The sequence below is a fragment of the Sceloporus occidentalis genome, unplaced genomic scaffold (assembly GCF_023333645.1).
Source record: "Sceloporus occidentalis isolate IW3139 unplaced genomic scaffold, rSceOcc1.0.p SCAF_4, whole genome shotgun sequence".
Lineage (NCBI taxonomy): Eukaryota > Metazoa > Chordata > Lepidosauria > Squamata > Phrynosomatidae > Sceloporus > Sceloporus occidentalis.
In genome coordinates, this window is record NW_028316984.1 from 106,570,183 (window position 1) to 106,596,415 (window position 26,233).

General features: G+C 37.8%; 1 protein-coding gene across 2 annotated transcripts in view; it reads right to left on the bottom strand.

Annotated features, from left to right (window-relative positions):
- Nucleotides 1-26,233, bottom strand: part of GALNT18 (polypeptide N-acetylgalactosaminyltransferase 18) — a 407,674-nt gene that overhangs the window by 149,596 nt on the left and 231,845 nt on the right. For both annotated transcript variants that reach the window (XM_089521185.1, XM_089521184.1), the window contains exon 3: nt 20,396-20,562. In XM_089521185.1, coding sequence (XP_089377311.1) covers nt 20,396-20,562 — 167 coding nt within the window. The remainder of the gene's footprint in view (nt 1-20,395; nt 20,563-26,233) is intronic.

Here is a 26,233-nt window from a genome sequence, read left to right on the forward strand (position 1 = left end):
CAGCAACTATTACATTTTTTGTGGGAGTGGCCTTGAAGATATCCCAGATACTTCAGTTGTACAGAGTATGTGTCCAGAATGATAATTAATATTGCCAGATGAAATCATATCACACTGATTCTAAAGAAGCCATGATTATTATCTGTTTTCATCCAAGCTGATATTACCTTTAAAGACTTAAATATCATGGGATCCAACAATGGAATACACTTTCTTGGGAGGATTGACTGGAATCAACACTGCAACTGGAAGATCAAACCCCCCCCCTTTTTTTTTTTTTTTTGCAAAAGCAGTATTACTGGCTCATATTGACTCTTTGATTGTATCTGCTATTTGTCATCATTTTGATGCCATGCTTTGGGAGTTCATTTTTTAGTGAGACCTTAGTATATGCTGGGCTTTGGTCCCATATGCACAAGAAAATCTATGGATGTTCAAGTTCCATTTTATACAATGGTGTAGTAAAATGGTGTTCCTTATATAACATGGCAAAATCAAGGTTTATTTCACAAAATTTAAAAATAATATATTTTGAAGTCATGGGTGGTTGAATACATAGATCCAGAATCCGTGGACATGGCAGGTCAACTGCATACATCATTCTTTTACCAATATTTATATACCACCCTCTCATCCATAGGGTTTTTAAAAAGCCTTTTAAAAGTTTGCATAATGAGTAAAATCAGGCCTTCTTACTCATCACTTCAAACCCTTCTGTGAAATCATAGAAGGTTTAGAAGGGAGTCCATGGATTGATCTGATAAAACTATGATCTCAATACAAGGAATTCCTGTAAGGGACCTGGATAATCTCTATACTGTTGCTTTCAAAAAAATTTAAAACATTGGTTTAGGAAATAAAAGTACAATTTAATTTCCTTTCTTGTTCTTTTCCTGATATTTTATCTAAATAGGTTCAAATTGCAGTAAACTACAAAATTGTTCCCTCTTTGCACTTTTATTTATGACAAGTAAAGGGTCATTCCAATGACAAATCAGGCCTTTGTCCTTATACTCTATTGGATGTGCCTTTTCTCTTGGGGAAAACACAGAAATGTTTGGTGTTACAGGTCTTTTTTAGAAGCTGGCATAGATCCCTAAATAAAATATATACCATCCATATCAGAGTTTAAATAATGCTCAAATGTCTCTAGAGACCATTTGAATTGATAAAGAACGTTTAATCATGTTTCTCCAATGGTTTATTCATCTCTCTTTAGTTCCTTCAGGCCCTTTAGGAATATGATTCTGGTTTTATGTAATTTAGTGCTTAATGCACCTTACTATCAACCTAGTGTACTTTAACTTACTAAAATATTAAGTCAGATAGTGGAACAGACTGCCTTCCAGACCTTGACATTCTTTTTCCATGGGGAGTTATAAATTTCCCTCTCTCTTCGAATGAAAGGTCACTTTTAGAATTCTAATAGCATTATAACCTTAAACAAATTGTCATATGCAGAAAACCGCCATATCATTCTTATTGCAGATTATGTTCAACTGAAAGTATTCAAGCACTTACTTCCTTAGGGCCTGTTCATGTACATAATGCAACACATGTATTTGAATGTCTTACTATGTTTGATTTGTGGGTTTACATAGTTGTAAGTGACTTATTTTTACAAATACTACATTTTTTGGTCCTCAACCCAACTTTGCTCCAAACTAAGCAAAGTCAGGGACAAGCTCAGTGTTACCCAGAAACCACAGAGTGACTTTGGGCTCTTTTGCCATGTGGGCATTGGGTCTGATTTGCCCTAATCTGTTGTACACACACCAAGAACCATGTCATCCAGATTCCCTGTGACAAGCAGCACAGGAAAATGAGATGGCTTGTTTCTGGAGCCATCACTTGCTCATGAGCAGGGGCTCTGTGTAAAGACTGCCCGGCACGCAGTCATTTCTTCTGAAGTCAGAATGAGGAGGTAGAACAAACCTCTTGTCTTTGATCACATGGTGTGGTGGCCCATTCTGATCTCAGTAGAAGTGACAGTGCCCCAGGCAGACTCTCACAGGGAGCTGTTTGGCTGGTGAGGGTGTATTTGCAGCAGCAGCACCAAGGAGGATGGACCAGTGGAGCTGATGTAATGCTGGCTGGCTGGCCCACGGGCACAATGGTTACATTACTACAGTTTCAGCCTGGTGAATGTGATCACCGTTATGGTTGGTCCAGGGCCAGGCCAGGGCACAATGCTCTGAAATGACCCTGGATTAAGCCATTGGTGTGGCTTTGTCCACAGCAGAGGAGGCAAAATAGCTTTAAACCACCAATAGCAGTCTCTGAAGGTTCCTATGGATTATTTTGAAACAGATTTTTAATGCAGTATAAGATGTAGGCTCTAAGGGGCAGAAGAGCTGGATCTTTCACAGGCTGCACAAGTCCCTCCACTGATATAATGCAAGGAAAATATAAGAACAAGAGCATTATTTATTTATTTATCCTTGTAGGTATGGCACAAATACATTTACAAGGGGCAGAGTAATTCTACCCTCAACCCTTCTGTCTTACAGGGAACAATTTGGATGGGTGGGAGAGATGCCCTTCTGGCAATGGAAAAGGAGTGCTGATGATAGTGGGAGCTCTGTCTTTTCCATCACTTCAATTAAACCATTAGAATGCTCAGCAGGCAGCAAGTTTCCACCAGTGGGAACACCAAACACAGGTATATGGTTCAGAAGACCAACAGTTCTTCAGCTGTGCCTGAAGCTGGCCTGGTTATCTCCCCTCTCCACATTTCCCATGCAGGGGGATGAGTACAGAATAAAACAGTATATAAGACTGAATGGCCTAGAAAAACTATCCTCTTTCCTGTACCACCTAATCTGTCTGGAATGAACTGGCAGGATTGTTATAAGGCAGCAGATGTACTGCTTCACTCCTACCATCCTCTCTTAGGAATTTTAGATGTGGCAGACTGTGAGGAGAAATGTTAGTTCAAAATCCCACAGCTTGTTATCAGGATTTATTTGACGCAGATTTATGTGACTCAAACCTATTTTCGACAACTCAGCTAAAAGAAATTGGAACAGAGGAATTAATTCAAATATTTTCATTTTTTCATTAAGCCAAACCACTTAAATCTCTTTTATTGTTGCATTTTAAATTTCTTTTACTTAGGGAAATATATTTATTGTACATACAATAATAGCATATGAAAATAGAGCTAAATTAATACCCTTCTTTTATTCTTGTTAGAAAACCCAAAGCAGCTTAAATAAAAACCAATACAAGTGTATACTTAAAAGCCAAAGCTTACATCCATGGTGTAAAATCTGTATAAAAGAAAAAATCTTCAGATTTTCAGTATCTCTCTTGGTCTGCATTATTGTTCTGCTAGCCAAAAATTTGCATGTGACAAAGAAATATCTAAAATGGCAAAGTCAACCTGAAAAATGAAATATAATCACAGTGTACTTTGTACCTGAAAAAGATCTTTAAAATGAATCTGGATTGTGGCTGGGATGTACAATTTTGGTCCGATTCACTTCCAAAGAACACAACCTATATGACCAGAAAATCTGAATGCAAAAGGAATATTTGTTTCTTTTAATCTCCTCTGTTTTTCTTATTTGTGTTCTGATAAACCATCCTACAGAGATGTTATAAAAAAAGGGATTTGTTTTAGCTTTCAAAATGATGACAATAACTGTGGATGCCATTTTGTAAATCTTGTTGGTTTGATTTGGCGGAAACAGGCAAAAACCAACATATATACTCATCTATAAGTTGAAAATCTTCAGGCTTATTGCACAGGGATAATATATTTACCCATATATTCATTGTTCAGAACAGTTCTCAAAAATCATCACTTCTGGGACAGATGGGGAAGGCAACAGGGACCTCCGGCGGTGCGGTTCTGTTGTGCGGTAAAATGCGTCCCCCACCCATTCCATTCCCTTCCTGGTCCCTTTTGTACTGTTCAGTGAATATATGGCTAAATATGGTAATACTGCTAAGAAAATGGCCGTGGCAGCTCTTCAGGATTTCTCTGCCATGGCAAGGAGAGCAGAGGGGGTCCCAAAAGAAGTGCCAATACCCCCCCCCCTTTCCCTGCAACAGCAGGGAAATTCAAAATAGCACACTGCCACTGCAGAAAAAATGTTGTGGGGAGTGGAGTTGGCACTTCTTTTACAGGTTCTCCCTGAATGAACTAGTACAAGAGCAGGGATATCCTGAAAATCCCAGGCATCCCAAAAACCCCTGGTACCACTCTACTCAGTGAAGTACCTGAACATTTATTTAAAAAAACAACACAAAACAAAAAAGGAACCATCCCCTTGTCTGTGTACAATGGTGTAATGCTCCCCTGTCCCCATCAGGTCTCAAAGATGCTTGCCAGAAGCAAAAGGCTTGGCAACCTCCTGCCAAACCCTGGCAGCAGGAAAAGCTGGCATGGACCACTCTCTCCTACCACCCGCCTGCTGGCCCCTCACCTTTACGGAGCCTCTGCCTGAAACCACCTCTGGGCTGCCAAGCTTGCAACCAGAGGGCCTCTTGGGAACCTGGAGGAAGGAAGAAGGGGAGGAAAGGGGAATAACAGAGGATGGTTCCTTTTTTGAAAAAAAGTTAAAGTACTACTCTGAGTAGAGTGGTGATAGGCTTTTTTGGATGCTTGAATGGGAATGTGGTGGTGGTGGTGGTGGCAGCAGCCAGGGGCAGCTGCCCCCCTGAAGTGCTGCTGGCATTTTCGCTTCTTTGTGGAATGAATCCAAGGAGCTCTGTACTGTTTTGTTTTGTTTGTTTGTTTATATATTATATTTATACTCCACTCTTTAGAAATGCTTTCAGAATGGCTTTAACCTTGATGTATCTATGGGTCATATCAAAATCCATAATTATTACCCCAAAACCTGCCCTCAACCTATATATGGCATCGACTTATAGACAAGTATATACAGTATATTTAGCGTCTCTCTTTTTTCACAAGTGTAGTTCAGTTTCATAAAGATGGTAAAGGCCCTTTACTACAAGAAGCCACACTGACAATGTTTTCCCCAGCTTTTCTTAGACTAGTTTGCCAAGAAAAGGTTATTATGGGATAGCAGTATGTGACTTGTCTAGTACACATACTCCAGAAATGTGACTTGCTAATTAGTGACACTGTCACCCAGAGATAGGTTACTTTGTGATTATTGCATGGGAATGTATATATGCTTGGACGTCTGCTCTTTTCCTTTATGACAGTCTTTCTGGTCCCTAGACCACTGACACCTGCTTGCTGCAGCAAATAAAACTGTGAATTCTCCTCTCCTCAGTGTGGACATCTGGCTTATTCACACAGAGATACTAACATTCCCTGCTATACCTCCAAGCAGTAATGAGGTAGCATATATCCATGCCAGCACAGAGTTTTAATACATCTCTCTGGAATCCCAAGCAGAATAAATCTCAATTTAAATAAATCAGACAAAATATCCATCTTTGCATAAGAACAAAAAATCTCTGGCAGGAACCTGAAATCATTTATCCGGTCTCTTTTAAGTAATCCCATTGGTTTTTAATCAAAAACATTTTTTCCAAAATTTACTTGCAAATATTTTACAGTGCTGTGATGCACTGAATATTTGACCTTACTGAAATCTCAGTGTGCATTTTTTTTATCTGCACCTCAGCCTTTGAATGTGATTGTGCAATGATCTGCAGCTGGTTAAATTTAGTTTGAAATGGGGATATTATCCTAGGGTAGAAAGAATGCATTTTGATACCACTTTAAGTGCTGTAGCTCCATCCTATGGAATCTGTAGTTTCACAAGGTATTTAGCCTTTTCTAACAAAGAATGCTAGTGCATCATGAAACGACAAACCCCAGGATTCTGTAGCATGGCACCAAGGCAACTGAAATGGTCTCAAACTGCATTATTTCAACAGTGTAGATGTAGTGGTTTGTAGTGTAGTTTTAGTCAGTGTAGTATAGTGGTTTGAGTGTTGCACTATGACTCTGGAGACTAAGGTTGAAATCCCCACTTAGCCATGGAAACTTACTGGGTGTTTTTGGGCAGATCACACTCAGCGTCAGAGGAAAGCAAAGACAAAACAACAGCAACAACAACAACCTTCTGATAGATGGAAAGATGTCTAATGATCAGGATATTATCTAATTTATTATAACTCAGGCCCAATTCAAATATGGTTGCTTTATGACTGTGAAATTAAGCTTGGCTTAATATATCTTTCTCGGGGTATTTTTTTTTAACATCTCTCTAATTCTTGTATTTTGAGCTGACTCTGAAAGCTGCTTCAGTGCCCTTCAATGAAATTCAAGATAAAATGATGCTTGAGGAAGCACTAAGATCAGCCTTAGCATTCCCAATAACAAAGAAAGTGGTCCAAGGGAAGGGTAATGTAGGTAATTTGTCTTGAGCTCCAACAAAACAAGTGGTCTCTGCCTAGGCTCTTATATAAACAGTTGATCCCCACCCTGCCACATGGCTCACTAGAGTCCAACACATACATAGATACTTGTAGGTGGCAAAGGCAAGGCCATAATCACCACATTTGGCCCATGATCAAAAAACTGCTTAGACTGAAGAACAGGTGAAATGAAATAGTTTTGTTCCATATAGAAGAATCTGACTTTTGACAAGTAGAAGACTGTTATCAAAAAACTTGTCTGATTGGGTTACTGACGTGAGCATCTCAAACCATAAGCTGTATCATTTGACGTTAAATTGGATCTGTGGTAAGAGCTAACTAACATCATGCCATCTCAAAGCACCCAGAGGAAAGTTATACGTACATTCTCACTGCTAGCTTCCCAAACCTAATCCCAAATGGTGTTCTCGCCAGAATGGAAATAACTCACAACAAATAAGCTTTCCAGGTTTAATTAGCCAGAGTGAGTTGTTAATCTCAGTCAATGGATAGATGGGAAAGGGAAACGTTTGGAGAAGAAGTGAAAGAGGTATGCACCATGAGGACTATTCTGGATCCCCTAAACTAGCCTGCCTCCATCAAGTACAGTTGGGAATCTCAATCCCATTTCAACAGCAAGATTCAGCTGACAACTGGATTACTACATTACTACAGAACAAGTATGATATGAGGTATGCTGAATAAAATATATGAGGAAAGGCTGAAGGAGCCAGAGATGTTCAGTTTGGTGAAGAGAAGACTGAGTGGTGACATGATTGCCCTCTTTAAATACTTCAAGGGCTGTCACAGAGAGAGAGAACAGGTTGGTGTTTGCTGTCCCAGAGGTTAGGACCAGGTCTAATGGTTTAAAGCTACAGAAGGAGAGAATTCAAATGAATATTAGAAGGAACTTCTTGACAGTAAGCCATTTTTGACAAGAGAACCAACTGCCTAAAGAGGTGGCATGGTCTGCTTTTCTGGATGTATTAAAAGAGAATCTGGAGAGTTATCTGCTATGGAAATTCTAGCTAGATGTCCTCCATTGAACAGGGTATTGGACACAATGGCCCATGGGGGCCCTTCCACCTCTATGAGACTATGATCCAGTCAGAGGGAATGCCACATAACCCTATGCCTCAGGCAGCAAATTCTTTTTGATGAATCTTAGCATTTGTTTGTTTGTTCATTTACAAGTATTTGCAAACCACTTATATCTAAAAATTTCAACAATAATGCAACACAGACATGCACACAAATAAAATTTAAAAATATAACACACACACACTAATATAAAATACAGAAAGTCTCTCTCTGTGAATGCATACCCTCAAGTTTCCTGACAATTTATTGTGATCCCATGAAATAGCTTTTTTGTAGACATGGCATACGCAGAGGTGGTTTTCAGCTGCCTCTCTCTGAAAGTAGCCTAGTAACATATAATATTTATTCAGTCCAAGAAATACTTAGACAGTAGGTTACTATCCTATAAAGGAATGCTGGCATAAATTTTGTTTTCGATATGTGCCTAGAACTAAACCTTGCTGAAGCATGCTAAAGTTCTAAGGGAAATGTATTCCATATATAGAATAATTGCAGAGCAAACCAAAGGACTCTGGATGACTAGATAGATCTGTAATAGAGAAGATGGTCTCACAGATAACCTTGCACTTACTGCTTACTGAGAAGATTCCCTTGCAAGTGAGCTTTCAGTTTATAAAAATATTTGTTTAACACATATTATAGTTCAATTTTTGGTTTTAAATGCACATTACAGTTTAAATTGGGTCCTAGGATCTTCTGAGAATCTGGATGGCCCTTGTGGTCTCTTCCAACTCTATGATTCTATGATTCTATTCTTCTGAGGATCTTTAATGGTCTATTATTCAAGGGTTTACTGACTCAAGGCAAATCTCAACTAGTTAATGTGCTCTACTTAATTTTTTAAGAAATAAAAATAGGTTTTGATTATTAAAACTGTCTTGGAAAATGACCACTGAGTGTTTTTCTTTCTTTCTTTCAGAAGCCAGAGGCTTCTCTGAATAATCTGAACAATCTGCTTCCATGACTCATTACTATAGTTTACATTGTAGCCTGATTCATATTTTACTAGAAATGGAAACAGCAATGAAACACAGAGTTGTAATGGACTACCAACTACAGTATACATTTTACTGGAATGGTGCTCATATTGATGCGTGCAGTCCATGAACTGACCTGGCATACCTGCCAACTGTGTCAGTTTTGCTGGGTCAGATTCAGTTCATTCTTTGCCATCCCACAGGAATCTCAGCTGTGAGATTCCTGTTTCCTTCTCCTCCTCCCATTTCCCCCTTTCCTTTACTTCAGTTACTGCAAACTGAATTCCAAGTGTAAAAACAGTTTGTGCTCAGTTAACTAATAGAAGTGGGGGGGGGGGAGAATGAAAGGGGTATGCATAATCTTTCCCTTCCCAGTTGGCACAGGCAAAAGCAAACTACTGTAGGCTTTCCTAGCTTTTGCGTTTTCCCTCATTAATAACTTTTGTCATCTTGAATGCACTCTGACGTTGCTTGGGCACATGTGTCTAGGTTTCTATCTGTTAAATGTTCGAGGGTGTGAACTGGGCTTTTGGATTTTGGGTTCTGTTCAGCAGAATGTGAATACAGGCCTGCTTTGTAACAGAACTTTTGACTGGATGGCCTTCTGCTCTTGCCATGTTTGGTGAGTCTCTAATTTGAAGGCACAAAAATGAATCCAATCATTGCTAATATTTCGAGACTACATTTCCCACCTTTGTAATATATATTTACACACTTCCCAACAAAGCTTATGACCAAGTAGTAAAGGATGTTATCACTCCCTAGAATGTGAACCTGACAGACCATGGACTTTACTGTATAAACATTCTTAAGCTTTTTCAAATTCATGATGTAATTTGATACAGTATATGGTATTTTTTCAGCTTCATAAAGCAGAATGCTGTTTGCACATCATTATTCCCTGTTTTTTCCTCTAATTATTTCAACTACATGCAAATCTGTTAGTATTGTTATTGCTTGGAAAGATTGTCTCAAATGTAAGATGCTATCTTTTGAAGCATTAAACAACGATTAGGCAGGCACTGGGCCAGTGGACTGTGAGATTTAAGAGCAATGGAGCCATAAGGCAGCTGGTGCTAAGTAATCTTAAGAGAACTGATAAAAGCAATTCGATCAAGATGGTCTTAACTGACAATGAAAATACCGATGATTCATTTTGACTTGTTTAGCATGCATAAAAATTCCAATGAGAGAAACCCATTATTAATTTGAGGAATATTATGTATTCAAAATTAAGGAAAATTCTACTTAAATTTGAATTGCCTAGTCTTAGAATTCTTTTTTTTAATGCTCTTGTGTCCTATATGGAAGAAGTGAGAATTACAGAGTCAAGGTGTACTTATCTAATAGAAATACCTCATCAGAACACCAAATATCTTTTCATCATTGAAGAAAACCTTTAATTTCATAAGAAATGAGAACTCAGTACCTGATTAGAGAAGGAGGAAAGAACTGAAACATTCCACACTAGAGTTAAATAAGCAATAGTATCCCCCATGGTTTTAAATATTATTATCATCCACATGAAAACTTAGCTGTAGGGAATGAGACTACACATAGACTAACAGATAGGCTTACACTAGCAAGAGATAATCTGCTAAAGCAAAGGTACATTAATGTACATAGCTTTGTCTGAAAAGCTGTATCTTTTGGTCATGAAATTTCACATGGCTGAAATGAGCGATCCCTGAAAATAGCCACAAATGGTGTCCCTCAAGACACCAGTTGCATTTTAGAAAAAGACTGGCCAAGGAGGGTGGGGACAAAATTTCCCCAAACTGCATAAATTGCCACCTAGGTTGGTTGTACTGCATGGGAGTTAATTTTAAATTTCACCTACATTTGTTTAATGCTCCAAGGACTGGTGGAAAAACACAGTAGCATTTCAAAATTTGGCAAAGGAGGAAAGAGCTAGGTTACTCCTGAGATTGTCTGACCAAACACTGGAATATTTCACACAGCCAACTATACATGCACAGGCTTTTTCTTACATACTCAGCTACCTAGGCCCCTGCTTTTGTTTTCAAGCCCCTTTTCCTTTCTAATGAGATGAAACAACGAAAAAGACTTCTTCTCAGACGACTCAGCATTTGAATATGAAAGAGAATGATACATGAATGGAATGTGAATTGCTGAAGAACTAGATGCTCATTTGTAGTGCACTAAGGTTATGAGTTAGGCAAATTCATATTCTGAACCATACATGAACAAGCATTAGCAATTTCACTAATTCTTACTGCTCAGACATTTTTAAGTGGAGTACAATAAGTATACAAAGTCCAAGGGCAGATGGAGCTCTTACCAAAAAAAATATGAAGAGGGGAAGGCCAGTTAGGAATGGGCATGTGTTCATGAGAATGGGATGTCAACGACAAAAGCTACAATCTCTTTGGCTGAGCATTTACCACCTTCACAGAGAGCATTCAAGGGGCTGGAAAATTGTTCTGTTTTTTTTTTTTCTTGGCTCATAAAGTCATGTTTAAGAACTGTACGGGGGATAGAACATTGGGGAGTCCTTATGTGCTGGGAGGCAATGTTATTTTTGTTGTTGTTTGCCTTCAAGTTGTTTCCAACTTAAGGAGACCCTAAGGCAAACTATCAGTGTGTGTGTGTGTGTGTGTGTGTGTGTGTGTGTGTGTGTCAAGATTTTTTCAGAGGTGGTTTGCCATTGCCTTCCCCTGAGGCTGAGAGCATGTGACTTGCCCAAGATCACCTAATGGGTTTCATGGATGAGCTGGGAATCAAACCCTGGTCTCCAGAGTTGCAGTCCAACACTAAAGCCACTATGCCATGTTGCCGCATATAAACTTCAGTAAGTAAGAAACAACAGACTAAAATAGATGCAAAACAACCAACATTTTAATTTTTGCTTCTGATAGAAGTACATCAATTTTTCAACTAGTCCTAAAATCTCATCGTTTTGGGGGGAGGGGAAGTCCAAGACCTCCAGCTTAATCACAGCTCAGACAACACTATCTGCAAAACCTTCCAAAGACTACCTTTTAAAGCTTCAAAGAACTATTAAATCCCTGAGTGATTGGTGCAATGCTCTGCTCAAGGAGAATCCCCCAGAAACAAAGGAAACTACAAATCCAGGCTTCTTTAACTGAACTAAGGCACACTCTACATTTAGGAGCAACCTCTTTATACATTCTGTTTACCACTTCCTAGCATCCTAGAAAGCCCACCTGTTATCATCTTCCGTTTCCTTATATTGATTATAATAACAGCTCTCTTTATCCCTTTCTGCAAGTCACTGAACAGTTTCATTCAGGATCCTGATCTTATTTCTGCTACCTTTTACCTTTGCTTATCACCTGTCATTTAACTATTTAAAGATTTTCATCTGTCTACCTAATGAAGGGTTTCCTTCTTTTTGGCTGCAGATGGCGTCTTTTTGCATTCATCCTTTCCAGTTTTCCTGATTTTAGTCTACTGTTTTTCTTGCATGTAGACTTCCCTTAGGAAGCCAGAGAATCACTGTTTGAAAAGAATGTTGGAGAAGAGCAAGGTATAAATAAATAAATATTATTATATTATATTAGATAGGGCCTTTGGTCTGATCCAGTAGGATTGTCTCTATATCCTGTGTCTCAGCTGTAGTTCATTTGTTTTGGGGTTTTCCTGACCTTGTAATTTCACTCTAACTGCTGTGATTCCATCTTGTGCAGGCCTGGGATTTGCAGTTTAGGGAAGGGATTTTAGAATTCTCAGACAAAAAACATTAGCTCCTCATCAAATTACAAATATCAGGGTTCCACAGGATGTAGCTATGGCAATTAAAGTGGAATCAAAGAACTATAACTGTATACCGTGAAAGGGTCAAAAGTCATTGAGTGTATAGTGAATTTCCTCTCAAAGCTCAGAAGCTTGAGGTTGACAAGAATTCCATTACACTTAGAATGAAGATAGTATATGGGAAGAAAATACAATTAAAAACTAAAATAATTGGATCAACATGCGTATGTGTGAGAGGGGGTGTTTTCTTTTTCTTTCTTTCTTTTTTCCATTCAATTCATCTTCTTTTAATAAGGCTCAGTTAGCAGTCTCAAAGGGATTTATCTTCAAGAGAGAGCTCATAATGATGTTTTGTGTCACATTGTACCACACCATTTAATTTTATTTTTGACACTTATTACTTCTTACCACTTCTACATCTAAATGCTCTCTTTGCTTTTTAAAACAACTCAGTAAAATGGTAGCACATTTGATTTATTTGTGGGTGTCTTGTTTGTGACCTGAAATTAGATGTGGGTATATCCAACTACCTCACCACCTTCCTCATTTCACCTCCAGATGTGCTTCCCAATGTGCTGAAATTTTTACAATTTCTCCTTCCTCCCAGGCTCCTTACAATTTAAAAAATATTTTGAAATCTGTTTACCATTAGTGTTATTGCTATAAACATTTTATCTTTCAACATCTTGCTAGAAATTTTTCACTCTTGCTGTAAACAAAAGTGGTAGCATTTTCATGCCCCCCCCCCCACACACACACTGAGAAAGAATACAGCAATATCACAATAGCACCTTATAGCAACGGGAAATAGTGCAGAATTTCTAGAGATATTTCTTTTAAAATCTCTCTCTCTCTGTGCATATGTGTGTGGAAAGATAATCACTTTCCCTGGATACATGGATTGGAAAATGATGGAAATGAAGCAGGGGTAGGTAAATGGGCTACAAAATCATGAAAAGTTAACACTAACAGCCCATGTCATAAGGCATTGTCCCAAAACAAAATGAACCACAACAGCAGGAAAATATGTGGATTTGTAATTGAAAATGTATTCCAATGTTGTTGTTAACTGCCCTCAAGTCAACCCTGACTCATGGCAACCCTGTAGATGAGACATCTCCAAGATGTCCCCTATCCACTGCTCTGTTTATGTCCTACAGATTCAGGCTTGTGACCTCCCTGACTGAGTCTAGCCATCTGGTGTGTGCTGCCTTCTAGCTCACCTAGCATTATTGTCTTTTCTAATGAGTCATGCCTTTTCATGATGTGGTCAAAGTATGATAGCCTCAGTTTTGTCATTTTGGCTTCCAGTTCAGGCATGATCTCTTGAAGGACCCTTTGTTTGTCTTTTTGGCCATCCACAGCATTCTTAGTATTCTTCTCCAGCACCACATCTCAGATGAATTGATTTTCTTCGTATCTGCTTTCTTCACTGTCCAGCTCTCACATCCATACATGGTGATGGGGAATATAATGGCTTAAGCAATTCTGACTTTAGTGCTCAGTTGTATAACTTTACACTTTAGGATCCTGTCTATTTCTTCCATAACTGCCCATCCCATTCCTAGTCTTCTTATTTCTTGACTGCAGTCTCCATTCTGATCAATATTTGATCCAGTGTACATCATCTAGGTTGAATTTATGTCAATCCTCCATGGTCATTATTTTTGTTTTCTTTATTTTTAACAGTATGTTTATCAGTAAGTCTGCCTTTGCATTTTCTTTAACATTCCTTAGTACTTCAAAGTACTGACAGGAAAACATGCTTCATAAAGCTTTAAAAAACAAAGTAACTATTGGGGAATACATCCCGAGAACACAAATATCATGTGGATTTTAAAAACAAAAGCAATATGTAATGAATACCACCAAGTCCCGCTATATTTGGCCCATTTGGTTGGACCTCTACATATTTTGGACTAAGGTACTAAGTGAATGATTAATTCAGAACTAAAAAAATAGTTTGATGGGCCAGGCTATTTTTGAGAATGGCATATAATCACAATTCTAGCATAAATTAACTTAGATTTTTGACAAGTACATTACTGGAGGATGAAAGAGTAAAAACGTATACAAACCTTTCAAAACAGATGAAACATTTTTATTTTCAAATTATGCTGATCAAAATTCAGAAGGAAAAGCTGACAGGTGAAATGCTTACATAAAGCAAGCTAAATTGCTTCATTAAACCAGAAGATCCAAGCTTTGTAAGTGTTAAATCTACTTTCTCTATTCGAATGACATACATACAGTGACATCTTCACAGTTTTCCCACTTCAAACATTTTGTGGATTTTTTTAAAGGGAGACTTCATAGGAGATTAATTGGGGGCTTCTAAATTATAATTGGAAACCAGAAAAAAAAACATACTGGGTTTATAAAAATTCATAGATTTTTTTGACACATGCTGATGTGCACATATAAACTGTGTGTGATAACTGTCTTCAAGTTGGCCTCGACAATGCTATGAATGAGATATTTCCCAGACATCTTATCCCTGATTGCCCTGTTCAGGTTTTTCGGACTCAGAGCTGTGATTTTCTTGATTAAGTCTATTCACCTGCAATGTGGTGTTCATCTTTTTCTGCTGCTTTCTATCTTTATTGTCTTTTCTAGTGAATCATGCCTTCTCATGATATGACCAAAGTACGACAGCCTCAATTTAGTAATTTTGGTTTCTAGGCAGATTTCAGGCTTGATTTGTTCTAAATATATAATATTTATAAATATAGGAAAATGTAAAGAAATATGCTAGAATCTGCTCTCCTAGTGCACATTATGTAACTTTATGTTTAGCTCTGTATACTTAGCTACTAAGAAACCCTGGTAGTGAATTGCAAAGATGCATAATAAGACTCTTGCAAGAGTATCCCAATGTAAATCAGGCTCTATCAATGCACACTAGCACTCTCTGGGTGGCTGCTTTATGTGCAATAGTCTCGTTGTACATGGATTCTGATGCATATCAGTCCCAATGAGCATTGATTCCAAAGCACAACGGTAACTCGTTGGGTCCTCTATATAGCAATGTAACAACAGCTCTTTAGTAGATAGGTGTATTACAAAGCTGCTCAATTCTCACTCTGGAAAAATTAATCCTCCAACAGGATTCCGATCATTTAATATATGCATGAATGCACAGCCAATTTTACACTGAATCTCAAGGCAGCACTCGAGAAAAATAATAATTGTTCAGCTACCTGCTTAAAAGTAATAGAAAACTGAGTTCTGGCGAGAATTTGCTGTTCACCTTTTAACAGTCTCTAAATTACTTTTTTAAAAAAAATAATTTTTTATTATTATAATAATAGACATACAAAATACAAATCACATAATCCAAGAAAAAGAACAAGATTAACAAAAAAAGAAACAATACATTCTTGTACAAAATCCAAAAACATAAAACACAATTATATCTAATTTTTCATTTATCTTCTAACAAAAGACTTCCTCAAAGCTTTGTATTTAAATCCTCTCTTTAAATGCATCATAGGTTTTCTACATAATAAATCTTATTTCTTCTTGATTCCAATCGCAAATCCTTTTCTATAAATCATATACTCTTTGATTTTTAATCCAAGTCCAATTCTTTAGTTTTTTTAAACATTCCCATTCTTTCTCTCTTTCTTCCAATTTCAGATCACTCATACGTGCTGTAAGTATGTCCATTTCCATTGCCTCTGTTAGATTTTCTAGCCATTCCTCTATAGTAGGGGTCATTCGTGATCTCCAATATCTGGCAAAAGTAATTCTAGCTATTGTAATCATGTATAATATTAGTCTTCTAAAAAAAATTTCCATTTTTTTCTCTAATATACCCGTCATGTTTAAAAGAAACAACAAGGGGTTTAATGGTATTACAGTTTCTAATATTCTTGACATGGATTTCTGTATTTTCCCCCAATAATTTTTGGCCTCTTCACATTCCCACCATAAGTGATAAAAAGTACCTCTTTTTTTCTTCACATTTCCAACACATACCACTCCCGACTTTATACATTTTGTTTAATCTATTTGGTGATAAATACCATCGGTGTTGGATTTTGATATAATTTTCTTTATAGTTCTGACAGAGAGTGAAGGAATGTGAATCTCGCCATGATTTTTCCCATAGATCCATTTCAATTGTTTCGCCTATATCCTGAGACCACTTTATCATACTTTGCTTTACAGTTCCAGGTTCCAAATCTCTTTGTTTTAGTATTCTGTAATATTTGGATATATGACCTTTTTTCCCATCAAATATAATGCTATCAATTTCGTTCTTTTCAGTTGTTAATTCATGTTCTTTTTTATCAGTTCTAAATTTTTCCATTAGCTGTCTTTGCAACAGCCAATTCCTGTTAGTCAACTTTTCTATTTCATCCTTGGGTTTCATTACTAGTTTTCCTTTTTCATTTTTTACTAGATCTTTATACGTTAGCCAACATTGGTTTTTTTGTTTAGTTCTTTTATAGAACGCCTCTTGGGCTGAGATCCATAATGGCCATTGGTGATAGAACATTTTTTTTTTAATTTTTAACCAGATCTTAAATAATGAATTTCTTATAAAATGATGGGAAAAATCGGAGTTCGCATTTAATTTTCCATACCAAAGAAAAGCGTGAAACCCAAATCTCATTTTCGTACTCTCTAGTTCTAACAATTCCTCATTTCTCAAAAAAACCCATTCTTCCAGCCATTGGAGGCAAGCTGCATAGTAATATATTCTCTAAATTACATGATAGTAGACTTAGGATAATAATAATAGGATCTTTTCAACAAGTCTATATGAGTGAGAGCCATTTTTTGTTTTAAAAAATAGACATTTTTATATAAGAGTTAAATGTTAATACAACATAGGAATGGATTGGAAGAAACATATCTGAAGTATAGTTCTAGAAAATGCAGCCTATGCATAACATGGTTGCTGGCTGACGATATCTAATACCACAACAAATAATTGTGGTATATGATTTTCAGCACAAAAAGTGCCAGAAGAAAAAGTTGGCACTGTCAGTCCACAACACAAACAGTTCCTCTTCCATATCATCAGCAAACTCACTGTGCCACATTAAAGGATTTGTTGTTAAGACCAGTTTTAGCATCTCTCCCAAATCAAACAGCAGATCCAGGAAATGGCTGTTTTTGTTGAGTGTCATCAAGGGTTGAACTGAACCTTTCTCTGTCTACTAGTTTTGTGCCTGATCAGCATCACTTGGTCTCCCACAGTTGTCACTTGCATTTTAAAATATATTCGCCAGTTTTAGAGACACATGTAGGGTGTATGTATATAGCTTGGTCCTAATTAAAAAAACAAACCCAAACATGGAATAAAAAAAGATTAAAATAATCCACAGATTTGTGTAAATAAGGATCAACATATTTTCTCATTCCAAGATCTAGCGAGTTCAATGTACTGAAGCAAAATAACTTGAGGTTCTGCTGATAGCTCTTTGTCCTGTTGAAATATGGGAAACATAATAATGTCTACAATGGATTGTCCAAATACTATCTGCTGAATTAATTTTCCATTCTTCTGATTTGTCATACTTGGTTTTAAAACAATTTGTATGACAGTGTTATGAGTACCGAGAAACTGTTTCTAAACCAATAGTTTAATACATCATGGACTTTGCTGGCCTTTGGCTCACCATATTCAGACAGGAGAAATATATTTGAGCTGCCTTGGGTCTCACTTTAGGAGAAAGGCAACATATAAAATAACTCTATATAAAGAAATAAAGAAATAAATTGAATGATGATTAAAAAAAAAAAGAATAGGAGATATTATGGGGAAAACTTTGCTTGGCAGTATATTTTAATTAAGAACACTTTTTTCCACAGATAGAAAGGGGGCCTTGGTTTATGTACCTTTCAGTTCCTAGAGAGTTATATCTTGGACATTGAAGTTTCTCACAACTATTTAGCTTCTTGAGTATTTTCAAATTATCAATTAGCCAAATGACTACCAAATGCTAAGGTACTCATAGTTATTAACAGAAGACTTATAACAGAATATATATAATACAATAGAAGACTGGTGGCGCAGTGGTTAAATACCTGTACTGAACCACTCACCCACAAACCACAAGGTTGTAAGTTCAATAGTAGCCAGGGACTAAGGCTCAACTCAAGGCTTGCATCCTTCCAAGGTCGCTAAAATGAGTACCCAACTTTTTACGGGCAATTAGTTTACACTTTGTAAACTGCTTAGCGAGTGTTCAAGTGCGCGGAAAAGTGGTATAAAAATGTACTTGCTATTGCTATATTAGGCTGGATGCCTACAAGAAATCACTCCTTTAGCCATCTTAATTTACTATTTGCTTCCTTCCTTTGGCATGTCTGACCATTTGTTTTGGATTGCATGTGATTGTTTCAGTCACCCCAGGTCTCTCCACTGTCCTATGATATAGGGTAAACGGATAAAAACAAACACATGAATCCTGGATGCTGTATTTCCTGTGCTTCCCTCTGATGGTATTTTAAGGGAAAGTTGGTCAAGGTTGGGTGAAATATAGCATTTTTCTGGGAGGGAGGGTGAGATTTAGAGTAAGTGCTCTCTCTTTTTCTCTCTCTCTCTATGTATTTCCTAGAGCTTTAAAAAGAGTTTTGAAAACAGCAGCCACCAGAGAAACATGGTATATGAGGCTTATTTGCTTTTAATTCCACCAAACCTTACATCACTGATTCTAAATGATCTAATTCTAGCCCCATGGAGGGGTCCTTTTGGCCCAGCAGCACCATCAAGCCTGATCTACCACATCACAAAGTGGGCCTCTCAGTAAGATTGTTCACCCATGTGCCCAAAGGAAGGGTCCTGTTTTGAAACTGCTCTAGGGCAGTGTTTCTCAGACTCCAGATGTTTGAAACTTCTGCTCCCAGAATCCCCAACCAAGCTAGTTAGGATTGCTTGCCACTGAAGTCCAAAACATCAGTAGGACCACAGTTTCAGAAGCACTGCTCTAGGGCATCAAACAATCTACCACCCTAATTTTGTCTTGTTTGCAGTTACAAAGGCCTGGATCCTTTCTAATTTCTGAGATTTATGACATCTAGAAAAGCATAGAAAATGAGCTGGGTGATCAAGAGAGCAGGGAGAGAGAAACAATGAGACCACAAGGCAGGCATGCACATGCTCATGCCTAGACGTTTGACCACAAAGCATAGCAAATAACACCCCATAATCAGGCCTCTGAAGTTACATATGGCTCCCTGGTCTTCTTTTCCTTCTTTTCTTTACAGGAGCATCTCTACTGCAGCAAGGAGAATAAGAAAGAACTTAGAGATTCATCCAAGGTGAATTTCCCCCATGTTAACTAAGAGGTGTGACCTTGGAGTATTTTAGCTAGAGCATCTTTTAGGTAGGCGGAACTATTCCAGTGTCACACTCCAAAGCTGGGTCTCTAAATTTGTGCTTCCAGACAAGATGGGAGCAGTAGTGGCTTATGGCTCAAACCTAAAGGGAGGAGGATTCAACTTGAGCAGGTCGTCTCCCTTTGCTTGGTCCATGAGTTGCCTAGAAAGGCTAAGTTCATTCAGCTGCCTTAGGATATCCTGCCCTCACATTTTCATTTCAGATTTTTTTAGCAATTATGAGGACCAGAGCTCCATTCACATTACAAAATTATAGCACTAGTGCTAATAGTGTTACTGTTGTGTGTCTTCAAGTAGTTTCTGACTTATGGCAACCTTTAAGCAAACCTATCACAGGGTTTTCATGGCAAGTTTTTCAGAGGGGGCTTGCTAGTGTCATTCTCTGAGGCTGAGAGAGTGTGACTTGTCCAGGCCACCCAGTGGGTTTACATGGCTGAGCTACGATTCAAACCCTGGTCTTCAGATTCATAGTCCAACACTCAAACCACTATGCCACCATTTACAAAATGCCTATTTAAAGAAGCATTTATATCTCAACTCTTCAGTCCTGATGGTTCCCAAAACAGCTTTTAACCCATCTAAAACACAAATCAATACCAAATGTTAACATTACAGCAGAGAAGCAATAGAATCAAAACTGAAAACAGAAGGTTTCAATATACAGGTTGAATCCAAAATGCATGGGACCAGAAGTGTTTGGGCGTTTGGAATGTATTAGATTTTGGCAAACAAGTATTTATGTATTTGGAATACAGCAACTCTGAAGAGCTTTAGTGGAAAAGTCTACACAATTTTTGAAAAATCCTTAGTCTTTAATTAGTGTGAATTGTCATCAAGGCAGGACATTATCCCCTTTGGCGCATCCTACTCACCATTATTACTGTTGTCATCCACTAAAATAATCTCTTTGAGCAAATGAGCAGGAGTCCTGTCAATAGCAGAATGAATGGAACGCAGAATCACAGAGAGTGCTTCATTCACAAATATGAAAACAATGCTGACTTCAGGAAGGCTGTCTGGAAATGTAAGGTTCTTGCACCTTTGAAGAAAAGAAAAAGAATCTACAATAACCTTCTTAAAAGAATTTTATTTGCACAAACAAAGGGTCAACTTCTCCTGTTTTCTCAGAGTGATCTATATAGCCCTTGGGCATAGTGTCCCTCCCTCCCCTTCTTTCTTACATATTTTCTCATAGGGTGTTTTCCCCAACATTGAGCTTGAAATGTTATGGCATTTCTAAGTCTTCTTGCTGTAAATTTGTTACCATGAACAATCCAGTTGAAAACACTAGAAGTGGTTTAGCAAAAGATATTGATCACTCTCACACAAACACAAACACACAGTATGAACAAAATATAAATAAAACAGTAATCTTCTTGGCTGAACATATATTTCCCCATTTGAAAAAGAGAAACAGAAATGGTTTAAATATGTTGAACAAGGAGAATCTTCCATATCAGCAAGTAAGGTGTTTCCCCACCCTCTGGGAATATGGGACGTGAAAGAACTTGTAAAATGTTAATTTCACATATTTCTCTCCAATACACAATGTATATAATTACATTCAGATATTGTTATAAAGTCTGACAGTTTCAGTATTGCAGCTTATTTCACTCTCAAAATAGTAAAGTTGTGCCTAATCAACCATTCACAATCAGTTGAAAGCCTTCACTGATTAATGGTTGAGAGATTAAAGTTAAAAGCATTCTGATTTATTTCTGATGAGTTACTATAGAAGAGGATGAAAAAGTATGTTTGCCTTAATATCTTGGAATGCATTTATGCCTTTGGGTTTTAGATATATAAGTTGTATTTTTAATGTGCAATGTTTTTAAATAGTAATCAAGTAATAATATCTATGGAAGATCCTCGTTGGTTGAAGGAGTTAAATCTGTGGCAGGCTTCAATGCCATCACACTTCAGGCAAGTTTCAAAAGAGAGGACTAAAGACCAAAATAGATGGCCCTAGAGGGGTGGCATCATGCCGCCCCTTTGTGTACCAGCTCAGGACCATGGTAATTGCATGCTGCGCCCCTGATTTGGCATTTTTCCAGCCTAAATGGGATGGAAATAAGCTGCCCTTTCTGCCGTGCTGCTGCCTGCTATGTGGTCAGTTGGGTGGTGTGACGCTGGCTAGGAGCAGTGTTGGGTCATATGGTATGTGTACATCACATCTCCACATCATCCCAAGGCCAGCTCTTTTTGCTGGTCAGTTTTGCCCCTAAGTTCAGAATCATGCTAGCATGATATCCAAGAACCTACTTAAAGGGTTTCCTAATTTTCTGTAGCAGCTTTTGAGGGTGTAGAAGTACTACAGAGGAAGGGACAAATTGTTCTTCTCCACTCCAGGTCTCCTTTTTTAAAAATACTTTATTTATGGATTTTATGCCGCATAATACCATACAGCATATGTAACAAATCTTAACAAAAATTACCATTATTACACCACATAATTTGCAATCCCCCTCTCCTGTCCCCAGGTCTCCTGAGTGAAGCAATCCCATTAACAAACTCCATTGGTTTCGGGACAGAAAAATGATTGCTACAGATTTTGTTTTATTTTGCAGGTTAATTTTTAGTGAACATGCTAGATAATTCACTACATGGTGAAAACTGCTGCTTTGGAAATTCTCTGAAAAATATTTGTAAATAAAAGTTGCTTGGCAAGTTCATTGTTTCAGAACAGAATGGAAATATTACATTTCAGTGGCAGAACATCTGGAGCAATCTTACACATATTTCATTGCCAGCAAACTTTGGCTTGATACAGATGGGCAAAAAGTGCCAGTCTGTGGGCGGGGTGAGGGCTGACCCATCCCCGCACTTCCCGGGCGCCATACTTGTGCAAGCCTGTTCAGATGGCGTGTGCATTGATGACATCCCTTTGATGCAGCACCCAAATGGGGCTGCGCCAAAGGGGTGTGATCAAGCCGCCCAGCAGTGGCTATGGCACCACTTCAGAGGCACAAAAAGGAGCTGGAAAAACCAGCTCCTTTTTGTGCTCTGCAGAGGCAGGATCAGTGCCGCTGCTTGCATTTGCTGCAGCACTGATCCAGGGCAGAAAGGGGCAGTGTCTTGCTGCCCCTTCCTGCCCGTCTGTATGGGGCCTTCGTTTCTTCAGTGCCAACAAACTCTGATGAGGAAAATCCTGGACTGATAAAACTCTGATAAAAGTTCAGGATTTATTCCGCACAAAATCCATGTAATATTTCTGAGCGGAAATATAAGTTTATGCATAGAAAATGCTATTTCCTGTGCAGAAAATGTTGTTTCCTGCCCCCAAAACCCACACACTAATTTTAGACTGAGTAAATCCTGAACTGAAAACAGTCTTCGAAAATCATTGTATGCATCTTTGAAGATTTTCTTGCAGCTGGAAGATAATGTCTAAAATTACTCATTCTGTCATTCAAGAACAAAATTAGTAAAAAATTAGCCTGTTCACCGTGTATATTAAGCAGGATGCTAATTTTGTGTAAGTGCCTTATGCACTTCTCATCATACCAGTGCCAAAGGTGGCTTACTGACCACTGTTATAGCTATCTAACAGAGGGAGCTAAATATCTCAAATGTTCATATCCTTTGTGAGGGGAGATGTAAATATGTTCCAGTTTGAACAATAACATGTTCATGTCCTGATACCACATTTCAGTCTTTAGTTCAGGTGAACATCTTAGGAAAAAAGCAACACATCTAGTGATCGAGTTATGGTAGCTTTGCACATTATTATATGAGTTCTGATAAAACCCTGTTGTCATGGTCACCTGAATGGAACATGCAGCACATGTAGACATATGCTACCAATGTTTTCTTTCAAGCAGAGAAGAGAATGTTCTGCTTCAAGCACGGCAGACAACAAATGGGAAGGAATATATTCATAGGCCCAATCTGCTCACAATGAGCTCAAAGGCACCAGAGACAGGGGGAGTGGAGTAGTAGGGGTGGAGAGTTGACATTGCCCTTTCTTCTTCACTTATAATGAAAGAAGTTTCATAAGCAGCATGCAGCTCACTTTGGGTTATGAGAAATTTTACTGCCTTATTAATATTTACTGTTTGTGATTTGCTTTCAAATACATTTCCTTGACAAACAAATTGAATTACTCTTTGCACCTCCTTAGAAAACTGCTCCCCACCAATCCCCCCAAACAGCTTGGGGCCCTTCTTATACACAGATTTTTATACATGGATTCAAGCATCCATGGTTTGAAAATGTTCCAAAAAAGTATAAATTTCAAACATCAAACCTTGATTTCCATTTTTTATAAGGGACATCATTTTGCTGTCATTATATTTAATGGGATTTGAGCATAGGCGGATTTTGTTATATACAGGGGATCTTGGAACCAAACCCCCGCGTATAACAAGGGTCCACTGTATTTATTGGCACTTCACTTCAGAGCAATGTTTTTTTAAGATGCAATAGCATCTTCCCTATACCAGGTTTGGTGGAGAAGATGTTAACTAGGGATTTGTTACCCAGCAAGAAGGTTTGCACATCTTCATCCATCATGCTTAGGCCAGTAGCAAATGAAACTTTCCATGCAAGGAAGGATACTGGAAAATCAGGATTTGTCACTCTCCACACCAAGAAACTGGTGATGGAGGAGGTGGGAAGGACTCAAGGCCAGGCATTTCCCTCTTTGTGTGTTGGTTCAAAGTGAGTAACACCTCAAGGGACATGGAAAGGATATTTGAAAAGATTCAGATGAGCAATAAACCATATGATGAGAATACTGAAGGGATGTGAATGTTTGTAGTTTGGAGCATATTTTTTGTGAAAAAAGCATGTCGTTTTTTTGCACAGAAATTTGATTTTCTGCACAAAAATAATGCTATTTTCTTTACAAAAAAGGCATGTGTTTTTACATAAATTTTTTTCCTGATCTGCAGTTTTCAATGACTTCATCATAACAAGGAGAAATACGGTTTGTTCCTTGCTTGCGAGAATGAAATTTACAAAGATCTCTACACCTGAATAAGGCTACTGCGATTCCTACTCTATGTATGATTTTATCCCTGTGCATATTGACTTGGGAGTAAATCTATGTACACTTCTTAAAAAGTGTAGCCAACAAACAAATCAGTAAATTTTAAACAAACAAACAGGCTGAATACTGAAGGAACTATCATCACAGAATTCCCTGGGAGGAATTACAGTAATTTAAAGACTTCTATTAAAGTTCAGCATGCTGTAGAAAAGTCAATAGTACACAATAAAGTGTGGGAGAGATGAACCATCACTGTGTGTGTGTGTGTGTGTGTGTATTATTAATGCTTAACATATTACAAGGAACTTAATGTTGCATGAATATTATATTATTGGTTTGTTTAATATCAATATACTTAGGAATAATATTCCATGAATCAGATAAGATAACCAGACTGAGTACTGCTCAGTAACTAAGGAGCTGGTCTTTAATTTGGCCCCATGTGTCAATATCAGTACATAAACAAGCAATATATGTAAGCATAAGATTTTAATTCTAAAACAGTTCAAATCAATATAAAAAATGAGGGGCTGGAAGAACACAGCACCTAATATGCATAGGCTACTCCCTAAGAGAAAAGGTCAGGTTAATGATACATGTTCGAGGTAATTTAAGCTTCTCATAATATACAGTTAATTGTAGCATACTGGGTTCTTTGTTTCTTAAGTAATTTAAATCTTGAACAAAACATTAAACCATAAAAAATTAATTGTTGTCCCTTAAATAGTAAGATTCTTCTTTGAAGGTTGAGAATAAGAATTTTCTATTCCTGAATAAATAAGATCATAGAGACTGGATATTTACAGAGTCCATAAAGAAAGCTTTATTATTTTACGTGAACAGGCAAAGATGTTACTGAGGGCTAAAAGTGCAATCCTAACTTACAAAGGTGGCAACTGAGCTGAATCTATGCCAGTTAAGGCTGTGAGGACCTGAACAGACTAGGAATGCTGGAAATTAGTATATTCTGAACTCCTAAAGCTGTCTCATCTTTGAGTTAGGATTGTACTATCATGGTGGAAAATACTTATCTTTTATGAGGAAGTCACCATAACTCTAACTTGGGTATAGAGTTCAGACAGTGTATCTCCTCTTCATAATTTATGATCTATGAAGCCAGAATTGAATATTTTGAATTAACACATCTCCCTTGCCACTTCCCTTCCCCCCCTTTTATGCACCACTTCAATGCTTCATTCCTGGCTCATCTTTGCTGTTTATATCCTCCAACCATCCCAGTTGGGCCCAGTTAATACTGTGTTGTCCCATTTTTAAGGCTGCTTTAAAAATGTCCAGGTTTTTTTCCTCCTCCCCCCACAGGAAGGCAATCAACTTATTTGAGATGTGGTGCTAGATGAGAGTTCTGTGGATACCCTGGACTGTCAATGGGTGTGAGAGCAGATCAATGACTAAACTGATCAAAATAACTGAACTGAGGCTATCTGGACATATCACAAAACAACATGACCTTTTACAAAATATATATTGCTTCATGAAGTTGAGGGCAGTAGAAAAAGTAGAAGACCACATAACTGGTGGATAGACTCAATTAAGGAAAGCACAGCACTGACTTTGCAGTACATTAGCAGGGTTGTTATTAACAAAGTGTCTCAGAATCATTCATTCATGGAATCTCCATACACAGAAGATGACTTGATAGCAATTAACAACAACAAAAGGATCTAATGATTATCTAGCCCATCCCTCTGACAATGCAGGA